Source organism: Macrotis lagotis, chromosome 1, assembly GCF_037893015.1.
Source record: "Macrotis lagotis isolate mMagLag1 chromosome 1, bilby.v1.9.chrom.fasta, whole genome shotgun sequence".
Classification (NCBI taxonomy): Eukaryota; Metazoa; Chordata; class Mammalia; order Peramelemorphia; family Peramelidae; genus Macrotis; species Macrotis lagotis.
In genome coordinates this window covers 375,045,559-375,063,607 of record NC_133658.1, presented here as the reverse complement: position 1 = coordinate 375,063,607, position 18,049 = coordinate 375,045,559, and the positions used below count along the sequence as shown (strand labels likewise).

General features: G+C 34.9%; 1 protein-coding gene across 4 annotated transcripts in view; it reads right to left on the bottom strand.

Moving 5' to 3' along the window:
- Positions 1-11,384, bottom strand: part of LOC141506039 (lymphocyte cytosolic protein 2-like) — a 124,583-nt gene extending 113,199 nt beyond the window's left edge. For 3 of the 4 annotated variants that reach the window (XR_012473756.1, XM_074212446.1, XM_074212445.1), the window contains exons 1-2: positions 11,102-11,383; positions 9,124-9,186 (exon numbers count right to left, since the gene is read on the bottom strand). Coding sequence is in view for 3 of the 4 variants with exons in the window: in XM_074212446.1 (XP_074068547.1) it covers positions 9,124-9,186; positions 11,102-11,179 (141 nt within the window). In the remaining variant the exon portion in view is untranslated. Of the gene's footprint in view, positions 1-9,123; positions 9,187-11,101 lie in introns of all 4 variants that reach the window. The other variant, XM_074212444.1, reaches the window with a different exon arrangement.
- Positions 11,385-18,049: the final 6,665 nt, after the last annotated feature.

The following is an 18,049-nucleotide window of genomic DNA, read 5'->3' as shown; positions in this document are numbered from 1 at the left end:
ATCTTTGCTCTCATCAGAGGTGGTTAGGAGAGGAAACAGCATATATACTCAATGGGGTATAGGCATCTGGAGTAAGAAGAGGGGCAGGGGAAGGGGGGTGATGTGAGGGATGGAGCATAGGACGGACAATAACACATTTTCTTTTTTACTTCTTGCAAGGGGCTGGGATTTGATGGCCTGTCCTGGACCATAGGGCCAGGTGGATGCTGGGCCTAAGGGGTGGTATGGGAGCTCGGGGCCTCTTGGCCCCAGAGCCGGGGATCTGTCTGCTGTGCCACTCAGCTACTCTACAGCAGAGTCAGAGTGAAAGGAGAGAGAAAATATAGTACATGGTAGTGGAGAAATACGAAAGGAGGGAATTGCGATCAACAATGGCAATGGTGGAAAAATATGGAAGTAATTTTTGCGATGGACTTATCATAAAGAATGTGATCTACCTGCGACAGAGTTGGTGATGTTGGAACAAAGACTCAAGCACATTTTTTTATTATTATTATTTTAGGGAGGGTGCAGGGCAAATGGGGTTGTGGCCTGCCTGGGGCCTCATAGCAGGGTAATTGTTGGGTGTATGGTGCCGGATGTGGGCTCGAATGCACATGGCTCCAGGGCTGGTGCTCTGTCCATTGTGCCACCTGGACATACCTACAATTATTACTATTATTTTTTTAATTTTAATTTTTTTCTCTCCCCTTTACTTTATCGCTCAAGTGAGTCTATATTTATGGGGAGGGGTATTTCATTTACTCTTAAACAAGAATATTTTATTAATGTATAAAAAACATTATTTGTACAAAATGAAAATAAATATTAAATAAAAGAGAAAAATAAAGTAAATGAATTATCTGTAAACACGTTTAACACAAATGTGTATATACAATATTAACCTGAGGGAAGGGGTGTGGGAAGGGAGGGTAGAAGGAAATTTTGTAACTTACAAATATGCAAATGCATCTGGATGAATGTTGAAAAACTTGCATAACATGTATTTGGAAAAATAAAATATCAATAAAAAAGTTTTACTCTCATTAATTTTTTCCAAGCATTCAAAGACTGTGAAGGGGGTAACTGATATTTAACTGATATCAGTATAGCTTTATTTTTCATTTGTACTTACTTTCTCTGCTACTGTCTCATTTAAATCTCTTATGAGTCCTGTGAATTAGCAGATACTATAGTTTCCATCTTACAGAATAAAAACATGAAGCTAAAGGAGATTAAGGAATTGGCTAGAAGTCATGGAGATAATGAATTGGAAGAGCCAGAACTCCAATCCTGGTCTTTTGTTTTCCTGTGCATTCTTTTTTATGATTATACCCTACTGAAATCAATATCCAAGTGAATCTAATGAGAAGTTTTATGAAGATGTTAAATTTCAATCAGGCTAGCTAACACTGCCACTGTGCCTTATATCTACTTTTATCAATAAGGAGCATTGGGTGCTGATGCTGATTGAGGCTGCAAGCTCAGGGTGTCAGTCACAGTCAACTAGGATTATTCATCCTTCAATCAAACAATCAAATGACTAGCGCTTATTAAGTGTTAGGCATATTTCAGGGCACTGAAATATATTTTCGGGGCATTTGGATTACTGAGAAAAAAATGAAGACAGTCCCTACTCTCCAGGGGTCTATATTTTATAAAGGTAGACAAAATTTTCCCTTACAGAATAAATAAAAGGTAAGTGGAGGGTAGAGGCACAAGACACTAAGGGCAACCAGAAAGCCTTCATGGGGATGAAGTTTGAGTTGAGCTTTGAAAGAAACTAGGAATTCTAAGAAGCAAATGTGAAAAAACACAAAAACTTACTAGAAATAAGTATTAAGGACCTTCTATTGCCAATGCCTCATTCATTTGGTCATTTGTTCTTAAAAAGACCAAATTTTCCCAATGCATTAAAGGTCATTTCCAATCATCTTGATCCATATTTGGTCACTGGGGCCCAGATGGCTCAGGAGGAGAAAATGAGATTGGTGACTTTGCACAATACTCTCTCACTTAAATCCAATTTACTTGCAATTCATGGCATCATATCCCTGATGTCATGGTCTGCTTTGAGAATGAAGGACAAACTACAACATTTGTTCATAGTAGAAAATACATCCTGCTACTATGTAGGGGCGATCTCAGATTCAGAAACCTTTTGGTTCTAGTCCCTTCTCTGATTTGTACTATATTAGAGATGATGCATATCTACCTTTCCTTAAATTCTCATTGTCTCAGACAAATCTCCAAAAATATAAATTTCTCCTTCTGTACATTTGCTTTGGTGGGGGAAGTTTCTACACTTAAAGTTCTGTACAAATATGAAATCCACAAGCTTGGACTCCATCTGCTCTCCTGCTCCCCATTCGCCCCCCAAAAAAAATTATATCATGAACTGTGATGATGCAAAATTAGTTGTAAGCAAATTCCCATTTTCAAGCTAAACTCACCCTCAATTATTTGTAAAACTGGGACTCTGCTTAAGGATAGAGAAATTGTCATTGAAGTTTTACTCTTCTCTTTCCCCCCACATGACTGTTCAGGACACAAAAAGAGTTTATTTTCCAAGCCTTTCCAATTCTCCTTAAGAGTCCCAGACACTTGCATGTGAGTTTGACTGCAGACTAGACTGCCAGGATTTTAGATCCTAAGCTATGATTTTTAGGAACAGTATAGATTAGATGACCTAACAGTAGTAGAGAGAAGCAAGCACCTAATAATAAACATCAGAAGTATTTAGTATATTGTTCAAAGTGCCCTATGTATGATCTCTCATATGAACCTCACAACCATTCTATGAGTAGGTATTGCAGCTGTTGTTATATCCATTTTATAGATGTGACTACTAAGTCTCTGAAAGTTTAAGTGGCAGGTAAACATGGAAGAGAAACTATAAAGAATACAATAAAGTTAAACTTATAACATGCTATTCTTATTTGGGAATATTACACAAATTACTCTGAAGAACTTAATAATTAGTAGGGCCTTTAGAAGTAGTGTATATAGAGGGAGGACATGAATATGAGTCTATTACATTGGAATGAGTCCCCTAAAAAAATGAAAAGGTAAGATGAAGGGATGCACTGGAGAGGAGTGGGGGAGATAGAGGTAGAATGGAGAAAATTTTCTCATGTAAGAGGTATGTAAGAAAGAGATTTTGTAGTGGGGGGTAATGAGGAGGTTGGGCAATGCTTGAACCTCATTCTCACTGGAATTGGTTCAAAGATGGAAGAAATTATAAAAATAGTAGTGTTTAGAAATTTATCTGATTCAATAGGGGAAATAAGAGGGTAAAAGAAAAAAGATTGAGGAGATGGGTGTAAAAGAGAGGGTGGACTAAGTGAGATGGTGGTCAAACCAACTTTTGAGGAGGATGATATAAAAATCAAAGAGGATAAACAGAAGAAAATAGGATGGATGGAAATACAGTTAATAATCATAACTGTGGATGTGAATGGGATGAGATCACCCATAAAACAGAAGCAGATAGTAAAACGGGTTAGAAACCAAAATCCAATTATTAGTTATATTCAAGAGACACACTTGAAATAGAAAGGCATACACAGAATTAAAATAAAAGGCTAGAGCAACATCTATTGTGCTTCAACTGAAGTATAAAAGGCAGGGATAGCAATCATGACCTCAGATAAAAACAAAAGCAAAAATAGATTTAATTAAAAGAGATTATCAGGGAAATTACCTTGTGCTCAAAGTACCACAGGCAATAAAATAATATAAATAATTTTTTAAAAATATTTTATTCCTTTGTTTTCCCACCTACATGCAATGGTTGCTTTTACCAATTTTTTTTGCAAGGTTTTGAGTTTTACAATTTTCTCCCTCCTTCTCTTCCCTCCCCCTCCCCTTCCAATTTATGTAACTGAATCAAATTTATAAAAATAAGAGCCATTGCTCAATTGATAAATGATGAAAGGACCAGATAGTTTTCAGAAGAACCTATTATAGTTATATGAAAAATTCTCTAAAATACTATTAATTAGAGAAATACAAATTAAACAGCTCTGAGGTACCAAATCACAGCTATCAGAAATAGCAAATTCTGGAATCAATGAAGGTAAATAGATACATTAATGGACTCTTGGTGAAGTTATGAACTTATCCAACTACTCTGGAGAACAATTTGAAACTATCCCAAAAAGTCATAAAACTTTTTATATATTTCCTTTGACTCACCAATAAACATTACTAGATTTACACCCCAAAGAAATAAAAAAGGAAATATATGTACATATATATATATATATATATATATATATATATCTTTATAGCAGTTTTTTGTGGAGTTAATATTTAATTGAAAGTTGAGGGGATGTTCGTCAATTGGGGAATGGCTTAAACAAGTTATAGATATGATTATGATAGAATATTACTGTGTTATAAGAAATGATGAGGAGAAGGATTTGAAAAAAACATGGCAAGACATGTAAATTGCTGAAAAGAAGTGACAACAGAGACATCATTGTACAGAGTAACAGCAGTGTTATAGTGAATAACAACTATGAAAGACTTGGTCAATCTGATCAATACAATGACCCAAGACAATTCCAAAGAAGTCATGATGAAAAAATGCCATCCACCTCTAAAGAGAGATGAATTCTTAGAGCAAACTGAAGGGTAATTTTCTTATTTTTTTTGATGATATGTCTAATATGGAAATACGTTTGTATAATTTCACATGTATGATTGATATTTTTGCTTACCTTTCAACAGGCAGGAAAGGGATAGGCGAGAGAGAGAATTTGGAGCTAATTTTTTTAAAAGAATATTAAAAATAAATAAATTTTATGGGGGGAGGGGATGACAAGCAGCATGATTGCACAAATAGTTTCAGAAGAACCTGGAAAGACCTAAATGAACTGCTGCAAAATGAAATGAGTAGAACTAGGAGAACATTGCATGAAGTAACAGCAATTATTATAATGATGAGCAACCATGAAAGACTTAGCCAATTTGATTAAGACAATGATCCAAGACAAATTCAAAGGACCTAAGATAAAAATGCTATCTATCTCTAAGGAGAGAAGTGAACTCTGAATGCAGTTTGAAGCACACTTTTTCATTTTATTTTTCATGATTTTTTATGTCTTTTTGCAACATGCCTAATATGGAATTGTGTTTTGCCTGAGTTTGCACATATAGGAGATATCATTGTCTTGCCTTCTCTATGGGTAAGGGAAGAGGTAGGAGGAAGGGAGAGATATTGGACTTCAAAATTTTAAAAAATGAGTCTTAGAAATTTTTAAAATGTATATTAAAAATATTTAATGAAACAAAAAATAAGATAAAACAAAATTGAAAAGTAAATTACAAAGAAGAAATTTACTTTATAACATAATGATAGCAATAGTTAGCATTCATAATTCACACTCTGTACTGGTATATCAGTGCTCATTGTTTGTGATTTGAGGACTTGATTTTTTTAACCAGTTAAGCCCTGATACCTATTGATTTAAGGTCTTATGTTAGTCATCTTTAAATATATTGAACCAGGAGTCTTATGTGCTTATTTCTGAAATGGGTGTAGGAAATGATTGGTGTATATTTGGAGGGATTATGGGCATAAGGTTAGTGGTTAGCATCTAAGTCCCATTTTCCTATCTAGGCAATTGTTTAGTGAATAGGAAAACAACATCAACTCAGTTGATTGGTTACTAGTGCTTCTCAAAGCAGAGGTAGACTAGCTATCTATTGGAGCTTATCTCATCAGGCTATTGGAAAAAGGATTTGGGGTCAGTGTTCTTCACATAGTCTAAGACAAGATTGTATGGAGAAGTACAAAGAATTTTCAAAGACTGATGGAATTCCTATTTTATCTTAGAATGTTGCTCATCTAATAAACCTTCATCATTAAATGCCAAGGTGCCCCCAAAGAACACATGCGTAAACCCAAGTTTAAAGTATATTCTAGAACAAAAGTCTTTTAGTCACTGTTCCTTTCTCTCCTTCCCCTTCTATTTAATTTCTCTAAGGAGGCCAGAACCAGAGGAAACTCAAGTAACAGTCTGGAGCCAAAGAGATCAGATATAGCAACCCCAATGTTATCAGAGCAACAGAGAAAACCATTTCTCCATAGGAATCTGAATAAAGCTGAGGCCTAGAGAGGGACTTGTGAATCAAGTCCTAGAATCATATAATCTCAGAATCATAGACTGTCAGATTTATGAATATTAACTTAAAGATCACCCTCCAATTCATAGAGAAAAAAATGGAGGCATAGAACTAGAAAATATCTAAGGGGTTACACAGATAATGATGAGGATGAGACTAGGACAACTTTCCAGAAACCAATTATCTCTTTCCACAATACTGTTACATCAGCATAACCCACACAGTTCATGTGAGAAGCTAAGGACTGGGAGATGGTGAATGGGGCTCAGAATGGGGGGATGCCTGGTTTGGAAGCAGTTTACAAGGGGAAAATCTGGGGTTTTTAGTTGATGACACACTCATTATGAGTCAATCATGTGATAGAGTTGCTAAAGCAACTTCACAGGCTGAGGCTGCATTGATAGAAGTGCAGTATCTTAATCATAATCTTAATCTAACCATTTTCAATCCTGTTGTCACATTTAAGTAAACTTTGGCAAGCAATATAATGTATTCAGTGAAAGATAGTCAAGATGATAAAATGAAATCATGGGAAAGAGTTGGAGGGACTAACAATGTTTAGAGGAGAGAACAAAAGATGAAAGGAAAAAGGGTAGATATCATAGTTATTCCTCTTATAGGGCTATCATATGTTCTATTTTGCTGAAGTGGATAGTGTATTGGACATAAAGTTAGAAAGAGTTCAAATCTTGCCTCAAATTTTTACTATGTGACCTCTAGGCAAGTAACTTAACCTTTATCTATCTCAATTTCTTCATCTATAAAGTAGAATAGAACTGAGAATTATCATAAAGATCAAATTAATCATATATGTAAAGTTTAGTATAGATGTTAGCTATTTACTATTAATACTCCAATGGAACTTTGATCTCATTCATATGGCAATTACTTTTAATTTTGTGGAATTCAACCCATCTATGCCCGCCTGTTCTGCTTGACTCTTGCCCATATCTTTATCTATAATTTCAGCACTGATGATACACCTATCCTCCTTGGAGGTTTCCTTGAGTTATCTATACAATATAAGTATACTTACTAATGGTATTCCTCTTGCCCCATAAATCATCATATATTTTATTTCTCTAGCAATCTCTTATACATTGCTTCGCCTATGCAATTCCTTGTTTGCTATATATTTTAACCTGCTTACACCCACTATGCATTATGGTTTGGGGATCACCATAAGAAAAAATAATTGAATTACAAAAGTTATTGAGAAATGAAGAAGTGTTTTTAGAAATAAGGAGAAAAATAGAAAGGGTATACAGGACGTATGAAGTTGGGTTTAACTGCTAAGATTCTTTCCGATTCCATGATTAAGTTGCTCTCCCAAATACTTTCATGAAAGCTTTCCCCAATTCTTCTTAATTCTAATGCCTTTTCTCATTAATTATCTCATATTTATCTTACATACTTTGCATATATTTATTTGTATGTTGTCTCCCCATTAGATTATAAGCTCCATGGAGGCAGGGACTATTTTTTTAATCTTTTTTTGTATTCCCAGAACTTAGCACAGAGTTCTTGGCACATGGTAGAAAATTAATAAATATTTATTGATTTATAAGGAGTTCAGGACTAGTGACTGCCCTGCCCTAGATCCTAAGAGGGATCACCTGTTCCATAAGTAACTCAAAGGATGTTTCCCATTTGACAGAAATAAGTCAATTCATCCTTCATTAACTATAGTGTAACTACATACATACATACACATATATGTAATGTATGTAGTGTAACTATAAGGCCTTGTAAAGAAGTTTTAGTGCAATCACAGTGACAATAATTGTAATTATTAGTTCAATGGTAATTCTTACAAACTTATGGTCCCAACTATGGATTGTCTCATTAGAACTTTGCCATTACCTAGAGGCTTTGATCCTTGTAAAAGTTAAAATTGTCCCATAAGAGGGAATTTTTGGTAGAAATAGGTTATATCAGTTCCCTTTAACCAGAGTGGGGAGAGAATGAGGAGAGAATATCCATATAGTGACTTAATGACTATCCATGAGTATAGGTTCTGGATCCAGATAACAGTTTATCAACCCTAAGTTTAAATGAATCATGATCAAAGTATTCAAAGACCTGCAATTGATTCACTCTAGATTAAAGCATCTGGTTGCCTTTGCCTATCCCAGTACAAAACCTCATAGCCCCATAACATCTATAGCCAACCAGAACCAGGAAGTGTCTTGGACCAAATGAGACTCAATTAACAGTAAATGCAGCTTTGCTTGATTTAGGTAGGGCAGTGAAGTAAAGAATGAATCTTCATTGTATTTTATTACCTAGTTTCAGCCCCCTTCTACCATTGCTTTTCATTTATTTTTATATATTTATATATACATGTTGTCTCCTCTAATAGAATATATTTCTTGAGTGCAAAGAATATTACATTTTTGTTTTTGTATATTCAGTGGATAGCATAGTTATCAGTACAAAGTAGGTACTTAATGAAGGCTGGTTGATTGATCTTTTTTGAGTGAATAAATGTTCCATTAGTGACTTGTAAGTCTTTATGAATAAAAATCTTATTTTCCATTTTGTATGAGAGTTTGAACATCCCTATTGTTTGAATTTCTACAATCTGTCCAGTTTAACTACTATCAATCAGGTTTATATTAGTGTGATTGAAAGACTTGAAAGTAGAATTTTATAGAAGGGGAGATGGAAGGAGGGGAGGGAAAGAGAAAGAGAGGGAATGGAAGAGAGAAAAAGAGAGAGAATCAGAAAGAGAGAGAGAGACACATACATACACATACACACACACACACACACACACACACACACACACACACACAGCGTGCATATACTGGGCAATGAACCAGTGATGCTGAGAACTGAATTGTGGTGGGATGAGGGCACTGAAAATAAAATTTTCATACTTCTCCAAGTATTTTTGCCTGGTCCAGGATTGCTACATTGTAAAACCAATGGTGAGGGACAGTGAGAAGAGGAACATTCAGATATTCTAATTCCAAAGAGAAAATCAGTCACATAAGTGGCCATGCTTACCAGAAACCTTGGACCATTTATGTGGTGCTTCTTCACTACCTTTTCACAATCTTTGTAGTTAAGCTGCCAACAGAAAGGGAAGAGCACTGTTATCATCAGGCAAGAGAAGTCCTTCACTCCTCCCCTCCTCCATCTTCAGATCATCCTAGGAGTCCAGCAATGGGGGAAACAGCTACTGAACTAGCTCTTGCTCTCTTCCCCAAAAGCTGGAGATCTGCCACCATTCAGATTGCTATAAGAGGTTTTCACTAGCTCTCAGAGTGCTGTAATGCACTCAATTCTTGCTTGCAGAAAGTAGTTACTGTCACATTGATGTATGAATAAAACATATGTATTATTGCCTTACTAGCTACTAAAGACTGAACTTTCCAACTGAGCTTTTGTATCCTCAAGGTGCTTTCTTTATAAACACATGCCTGAAAATGTCTATCAGTCCTCTATTCTGGGGAAAGTCAGATTGACTTCTTCATTGAATCATCATCAATGACAGAAGTGTCTTTGGGTAGTGCTAGTTTAGGCACTAGTGACTTTAATTCTAGAGAATGGAGATGTCCTAGTAACTGGAGTCCAGAAAATGAATTCTCTTATTGAGCTCCAATTCACAAAAAAAAAATGCATAAAGAAGATTTTGAAAATTTGAGCCTACCTTCCTCCCATTTTATTTATTGGGAAAAATGGCCCAGAAAGTCAAAAAGATTGTCCAGTGTCACAAAGCAAGTTAGGGATAGAGTTGTTGGTCAGATTTCAAAGTTCCTGATCTAGTTCTCATTGATCTCTATGGGTTTAGGATCAATTTGCTTTCATTTTCTACAGTGAAATTCACTAAAAGAAATAGAGATTCTGCCCCATAGGCTTTGGTGGGACAAGATAGATAAGAAAGGGAATTACAAAGAAATAGAGGACATAATCCCATCTTTCATGTTTGTTATCCAGATGGGGAAGTAAGACTAAACCAATGGAACATTCAAATCTTTACAGGAAAACTGCTCCATTTTCTTGGACTTTCCTGGTCCTCCTATCAAGGGAATTAAGGAAGGCGAATAATAATAGCTAACATTTATAGAGAGCTTTAATATTTGCAAAGTGTTCTATATATAATATCTCATTGATGATTAACAAATTTATCTTTTGGGGGGGAGACTGGGGATTGTTGCTTCTCTTCTTCTTTCCTCTCCCCTCCATGATTAAAACAATGCAGATTCTATGATTTCTTGCCTTTAATAACTCCACTAGCTCCAGGATCACTCCAAATCCTTGATCCTGAGGGCTGGTTTGAAAATCACTTGGTTCTCATTGTCATTTGACTTTGGATTCCATGCATGCGATACTGCCAGGTTTTGGAAGGTCAAAGTAAATAGTAAGTGTTGTCAGTATCTTTCCTGGTTGCTAGAGTTTGGCTTCCTCTAGTCAAGATATGCACCACTCTGTGTTTACCTGACCCCATCAATCTTTTATTCCCTCCTAAGGAAAACTAAAGACCCTAGGTTGTTTATTTGAAGCCAGGACTAGGAGTCAGAAGATCTGGATCTGAGAAACTAATTTGCTACTAATTACTTCTGTGGGTGGCTTTATAAAATGCATCTATTCTCTCCAAGTCTCAGTTTCCTCATTTATCAATGAGAACACTGAATAGGATGATCGGGTTTTGACAAGATCACATTCCATCCTGTCCCAGTCATAGTTTGTAAAGTCTTCAATTAAGAAGAGAATCAAAGTACTTCAGACAGTATAGGAAAAAATTACTGGCTAGGATTTTCTCATAAATCAAACCCAGTTCAAGTTTAGAATCTGAGGAAAAACCTGTGACTTGTCTATTGATTACCTTAAAAGTCTGACCATGGTCATTTGGGTAGCCCTTCATTTCTTTTCCCAATAACTTTTGCACTCCAGGGGAAAAAGACCCTTCCACTAAAAGGAAAAAAGCCAAACAAAAACCAAAAAAAAAAAAAAAAAAAAAAAAAAATGACAAAATGCTTACCTGCTTAAAGTAGTCTGCCAGTTCATCAGGACCCCAGGCCATGACTTGCTGCCGGTAGGGTACATTACTCAAAGCCATTTCTGTCTAGCTCTCTGGAAGACCCTCACACTAAGGCCATGAGGAAGATGCCCATTGACAGAGACAATAATGAAAGTCAGCGAGTCCTAGTTTCCAGCAAGCACCTAGATCTCCTTTACAAGACAAGATGACTTGGTGTCTGCATTACAAGGCAGTTGTAACCCAGACTCCAACGGCTTCCTCTGCGAACAAATATGGTCTCTTCTCAGAAAACCAACTAGCTCGTTTCCTTTACCACTTCCTTTGCTGGGTTCTAAATAAGTAAACAAGGAAGTTCAGCTTGGAGGGGGTGGGGGTGTTGAAATCTGGAAGATATATTCTTCTTGCCTGGTAATTTCCCAAGGGACCAGGAGTCCCAGCTGATGTTCTGCCCCAGCCTGGACAGGAGGGGCAATGAAAGGACCTAAACCTTGGAACAAAATGTTTGCTTGATTCTTTTCCTGATAAAATTCAGGCACATGCATGAATATACATGAACAGAGGGCAGTCAGTCAATAATCAGATATTAAAAAGCTCCCTTTGTGATAGACACTGTGCCAAGTTCTGAGATTACAAAGAAAGTCAAAAAAAAAATCAAACATAGATACAGATTTTATTAGAATATACTTAGGGACATTTGCCCAAATAGGTACTGGCAGACAATGGTTTGTTAAATTATTATCTATTCTGAGGATTTATCTAAAATAGTGATAGATTCAATAAGTCTACAAGCAAAGTTTTTTTTATCTGTTTTTAATGGTTTTCTTTCTCCTCAAAGATTTATCAAAAGAACAGACCACAGGGGTTGCTAAGTAGCGTAGTGGATAGAGCACCGGCCCTGGAGTCAGGAGTACCTGAGTTCAAATCTGTCCTCAGACACTTAATAATTACCTAGCTGTGTGGCCTTGGGCAAGCCACTTAACTCCATTGCTTAGTCAAAAAGAAAAAAATAATAACAGGTCACCCATAAGAACCTGAGATTCATTTGGCTCCTGAAAATTGATAATCAACCAATAAATATTAATTAATTAACTGATTTGTGTCAGGCAAGAGCTAACAAGAGATATCATTTCAGGGGAATTGAAGAAAGATGATGGAATAAGGCAAGAGACTAACTGGCTCTCACAAATTCTCCCGCCAAAAAAAATAATAATAATGCTTCAGAGTAAATTTTAGAGCACCAGAAAGAATTAAAAGTCAGGATAAAGCAATTATCCAGCCAAAGACAAGTTGGGAAAGCTTTAGGAAAGATCAGGCCTCCCAGGGTGTTGGTCACCACCTGAAAGACATCCAAAAACCAAAACTTACAGAAACATTATAGCTAAATTTCAAAGCTCACAGAACAAGAAGAAAATATTATAAGCAACTAAGAAGAAACACTTTAAAATTATGAAGCTGAAGTCAGGATTGGCCTAGATAGACCTCTACATTAAAATACTGAAGTGTGTAGAATTAATATTCTGAAGAGCAGAGGAGCAGATTTGCAACTAAGAATAGCCTAGTCAGCAAAACTGTATGTAGAACTGAAAGGAACAACAATAGATATTTAAAGAACAAAAGGATTTTCAGGTATTCTTGAGGAAAAGATGGGAACTAAACAGATAACTTGGACTACAAGAATCAGGAAAGATATAAGGTAAAGAAGGTAAACATGAAAGGGATTTAATTAAGTTAAACTGTTTACTTCTAATTTGGAAAAATAACTCAAGAATTATCATTACTAGGTTTGGGGTTGATTGTTATTTTTATTAATGTTGTTCTTATTTTTATGGGATGATCCCAAGAAATCAACTTGAATGAGAAGTAAAATGGAACAGACTATCTCTTACAAAAGAGGCATGAATAGAAGTACCATTACAGAGAGGGAAGGATAAGGTGAAGGGTATGTAATAGTTGGAACATTATTCTCATTGGAATTGGGTTAAAGAAGAAATAACATACATTTAATAGTCTTAAAACTTTTTTAACTTACAGAGAATAGGAGGGCAAAGTGATAAGACAAAGAAGGGAATCTTGGAAGGGTGTGTGTATTGAGAAATAGGAGGGCAAAGGAAAGGGTAAGGGACAGACATTTATAAGGATATGTGGATTAGGGAGGTAGTTGTCAGAAGCGAATTCGATTTCTGAGGAGGAATGGGGTAAAAAGGGAGAGAAAGAGAAGCATAAATAAAAAGAAAAATAGGATGGAGGGAAAACCAAAAGAAATTATCACTTTGATTATGAATACATTGAATTCACCCATAAAATGGAAATGGACAGCAAAAAAAAAATCAGAACCCAACAATGTGTTGTTTATAGGAAACTCATTTAAAAAGGAAAGTCACATATAAAGTGAAAATAAAGGACTATGGGTAGATTTTTTTAATTTAATTTATTTATTTAATTTTGAATTTTACAATTTTTCCCCTAATCTCGATTCCCTCCCCCCACCCCCCACAGAAGGCAATCTGTTAGTCTTTACATTGTTTCCATGCTATACATTGATCTAAATTTAATGTGTTGAGAAAGAAAGCAGAGCCTTAAGAAAGAAAAAAAAATTAAATTTAAGAGAGAGCAAAATTACATAATAATAGGATAATTTTTAAAATCAAAGATAATAGACTTTGTTTTTTGTTCAAACTCAACAATTCTTTCTCTAGATACAGATGGTATTCTCCATTGCAGATACCCCCAAATTGTCCTTGATTATTACACTTATGAAACGAGCGAGTTCATTAGGAATGATCATCGACCCCATGTTACTGTTATGTGTACAGTGTTCTTCTGGTTCTGCTCATCTCGCTTCAGCATCAGTTCATGCAAATCCCTCCAAGTTTCTCTTAATTCCCATCCCTCCTGGTTTCTAATAGAATAATAGTGTTCCATAGCATACATATACCATAATTGTTCAGTCATTCCCCAATTGATGGAAATTTACTCAATTTTCAATTCTTGGTCACCACAAACAGGGCTGCTATGAATATTTTTGTACAAGTGATATTTTTACCCTTTTTCATGATCTCTTCAGGGTATAGACCCAGTAGTGGTATTGCTGGATTAAAGGGTATACATATTTTATTGTCCTTTGAGAGTAATTCCAAATTGCTCTCCAGAAAGTTTAGATGAGTTCACAGCTCCACCAGCAATGCATTAGTGTACCAGATTTCCCACATGTCTTCCAACAGTAATCATTGTCCTTTCTGGTCATAGTGGCCATTCTGAGAGGTATGAGGAGGTACCTCAAAGATGCTTTACTTTGCATTTCTTTTAATAAGTAATGATTTAGAGAAATTTTTCATATGAGTATGGATCACTTTGATTTCCTCATCTATAAATTGCCTCTGCAAATTTCACCATTTATCAATTGGGGAATGGCTTGGATTTTTTAAATAAATTTGACTAAGTTCTCTATATATCTTAGAAATGAGTCCTTTGTCAGAAATACTAGTTGTAAAAATTGTTTCCCAATTTACTACATTTCTTTTGATCTTGGTTACAGTGGTTTTGTCTGTGCAAAAACTTTTTAATTTAATGTAGTCAAAATTATCTAGTTTGTTTTTAATGATGTTCTCCATCTCTTCCTTTGTCATAAACTGCTTCCCTTTCCATAGATCTGATACATAAACTATTCCTTGATCTGCTAGTTTGGTTATATGTCTTTTGCTTTTATATGCTTTTATGCCTAAATGCTGTATGCATTTTGATCTTATCTTGGTATAGGATGTGAGGTATTGGTCTAATCCAAGTTTCTGCCATACTTACTCCCAATTTTCCCAACAGTTTTTATTGAAGAGAGTTTTTATCCAAAAAGCTGCACTCTTTGGGTTTATCAAATAACAGATTACTATGATCATTTCTTGCTATTGCACCTAGTCTATTCCACTGATCCATTGTTCTATTTCTTAGCTGATATCAGAAAGTTTTGATGGCTAATGTTTTATAATATAATTTTAGATCTGGTAGGGCTAAGCCCCTTTCTTTTGCACTTTTTTCATTAAATTCCTGGAAATTCTTGACTTTTTATTTCTCCATATAAATTTACTTACAATTTTTTTCTAACTCATTAAAGTAATTTTTTGTAATTTTGATTGGTAGGGCACTAAATAAGTAGCTTAATAATAAGTAGCTTAAAGCTAAGTGCTTTGTATTTGTTTTCATAGAGTTTCTGAGTCTGCATTGGCAGGTAGACTCCCAAGTATTTTGTATTGCCTGAAGTTATTTTGAATGGGATTTCTCTTTCTAACTCTTGCTTCTGTATCTAAATAGTAATATAGAAAATAGAATATAGAATATAGAAAATAAAAAATACTAATAAAATAGAAATCTGAGGATTTTTGAGGGTTTATTTTATATCCTGCAACTTTGCTAAAATTGATAATTGTTTCTAGGAGTTTTTTAAGATGATTTTTTAGGATTCTCTAGATCCTGTCATCTTCAAAGAGTGAGAGTTTTGTTTCTTCCTTCCCAATTCTGATAGTATTGGTGATAATGGGCCTCCTTGTTTCACCCCAAGCTTATTGGGAATGCTACTAGCTTATCCTCATTGCATATAATGCTTGTTGATGGTTTCAGATAGATACTGCTTATCATTCTAAGGAACAATCCATTTATTCCTATGCTCTCTAGTGATTTTAGTAGGAATGGGTGTTATTTTGTCAAAGGCTTTTTTAGCATCTATTGAGATAATCAAATGATTTCTGATACATTTGTTATTGATTTAGTTAATTTAACTAACAGTTTTCCTAATATTGAACCAACCCTGCATTCCTGGGATAAATCCTGCTTAGTCATAGTGTATTATCATAGTGATAACTTGCTGTAATTGCTTTGCTAAGATTTTTGCATTTATATTCATTAGGGAGATAGGTCTATAATTTTTTCTCTGTTTTGACTCTTCCTGGTTTAGTTATCAGCACCATGTTGGTGTCATAGAAAGAGTTAGGCAGAGTTCTGTCTTCAGCTATTTTTCCAAAGAATTTATATAGCATTGGAAGAATTGTTCCTTAAATGTTTGATAAATTTCACTTGTGAATATATCTGGCCCTGGAGATTATTTCATAGGGAGTTCAATAATAGCTTGTTGAATTTCTTTTTACTGAGATAGGATTATTTAGGTATTTAATTCCTTCTTCATTAAATTTGGGCAACTTATATTTTTGTAAATATTCATCCATTTCCCTTATATTATCAAATTTATTAGCATACAGTTGGGCAAAATAATTCTACATTGTTACTTTGGTGATGAATTTACCTTTGTATGTTATGATACTGGTAGTTTGGTTTTCTATTTTCTTTTTTTTAATCAAATTAACTAGAGTTTTATCAATTTTATTTTTTTTCCTTAAACCAACTCAGTTTTATTTATTAATTCAATAGTTTTCTTCCTTTCAATTTCATTAAATTCTCCTTTAATTTTTAGAATTTCTAATTTGGTATTTAATTGAGGTTTTTTAATTTATTCAATCTCTATTTTTTTTAGTTGCATATTTAGCTCATTGATTTTCTCTTTCTTTAATTTATTCAGGTAATCATTTAAAGTTATAATATATCCTCTGATAGCCACCTTGAGTGTATCTCATAGGTTTTTGTATGTTGTTTCACTATTGTCATTATCTAGGATGAAATCATTAATTCTTTTTTTTTTAATTTTTTTAGGTTTTTTGCAAGGCAAATGGGGTTAAGTGGCTTGCCCAAGACCACACAGCTAGGTAATTATTAAGTGCCTGAGACTGGATTTGAACCCAGGTACTCCTGACTCCAGGGCTGGTGCTGTATCCACTGCACCACCTAGCTCCCCCAAAATCATTAATTCTTTCTATAATTTGTTATTTGATCCACTCATTCTTTAAAATGAGGTTTTTAGTTTCCAATTATTTTTAGATCTTTCTTTCCCTGGCCCATTATTGCATGTGATTTTTGTTGCATTATGATCTGAGAAGGATGTATTCATTATTCCTGCCTTTCTGCAATTGAGCTTTAGGTTTTTATGCCCTCTTAGTACATGCTCAATTTTTGTGTAAGTGCCATGTACTGCAGAAAAAAAGTATATTCCTTTCTATCCACATTCAACTTTCTCCAACAGTCAACCATGCCTAGATTTTCTACCAACCTATTTACCTCCTTAACTTCCTTCTTGTTCATTTTATGCTTAGATTTTTCTAAAACTGAGAGTGGAAGGTTGAAGTCTTCCATCAGTTGAGTTTTGCTGTCTATGTCTTCCTGTAACTCCTTCAATTTCTCCTCCAAAATTATGGATGCTATACCACTTGGTGCATACATATTTAGTATTGAAATTGATTCATTCTCTATGGTAACTTTTAGAAAGCTATAGTTCCTTATCTCTTTTAATGTTATCTATTTTTGCAACTACTTTATCTGAGATAAGGATTGCTATCCCTGATTTTTTCACTTCAACTGAAGCAAAATATGTTTTACTCCAATCTTTTACCTTTACTCTGTATGTATCTCTCTGCTTCAGGTGAGCTTCTTATAAGCAGTCTATTGTTGGATTCTGGTTTTTAATCCACTCTGCTGTTCACTTGGTTTTTATGGGAGAGTTCTTCCCATTCAAAGTCAAAGTATAATTACAAACCCTTTATTGCCCTCCTTGCTACCTTCCCTCTATATTTCCCCCCTTTTTTACTTTATCCATATTCTCTATTATTTTGCTTCTGAATATCACCACCTTCAGCATGTTTTACCACTTGATTCTAATCCCCCTTCTTCCTTCTGTTAGTTCTTCTTTTCCTCCCCCCTCCCCCTTTCCCCTTTTAATACTTGAAAGAAAAGATAAGTTTCTCAAATTAATTGAGTGTGTGTGTGTGTGTGTGTGTGTGTGTGTGTGTGTGTGTGTGTTAAATTTGGGCCTAATCTGATGAGAGTAAGATTCAGGTGGTTTTCACCTCTTCCTTG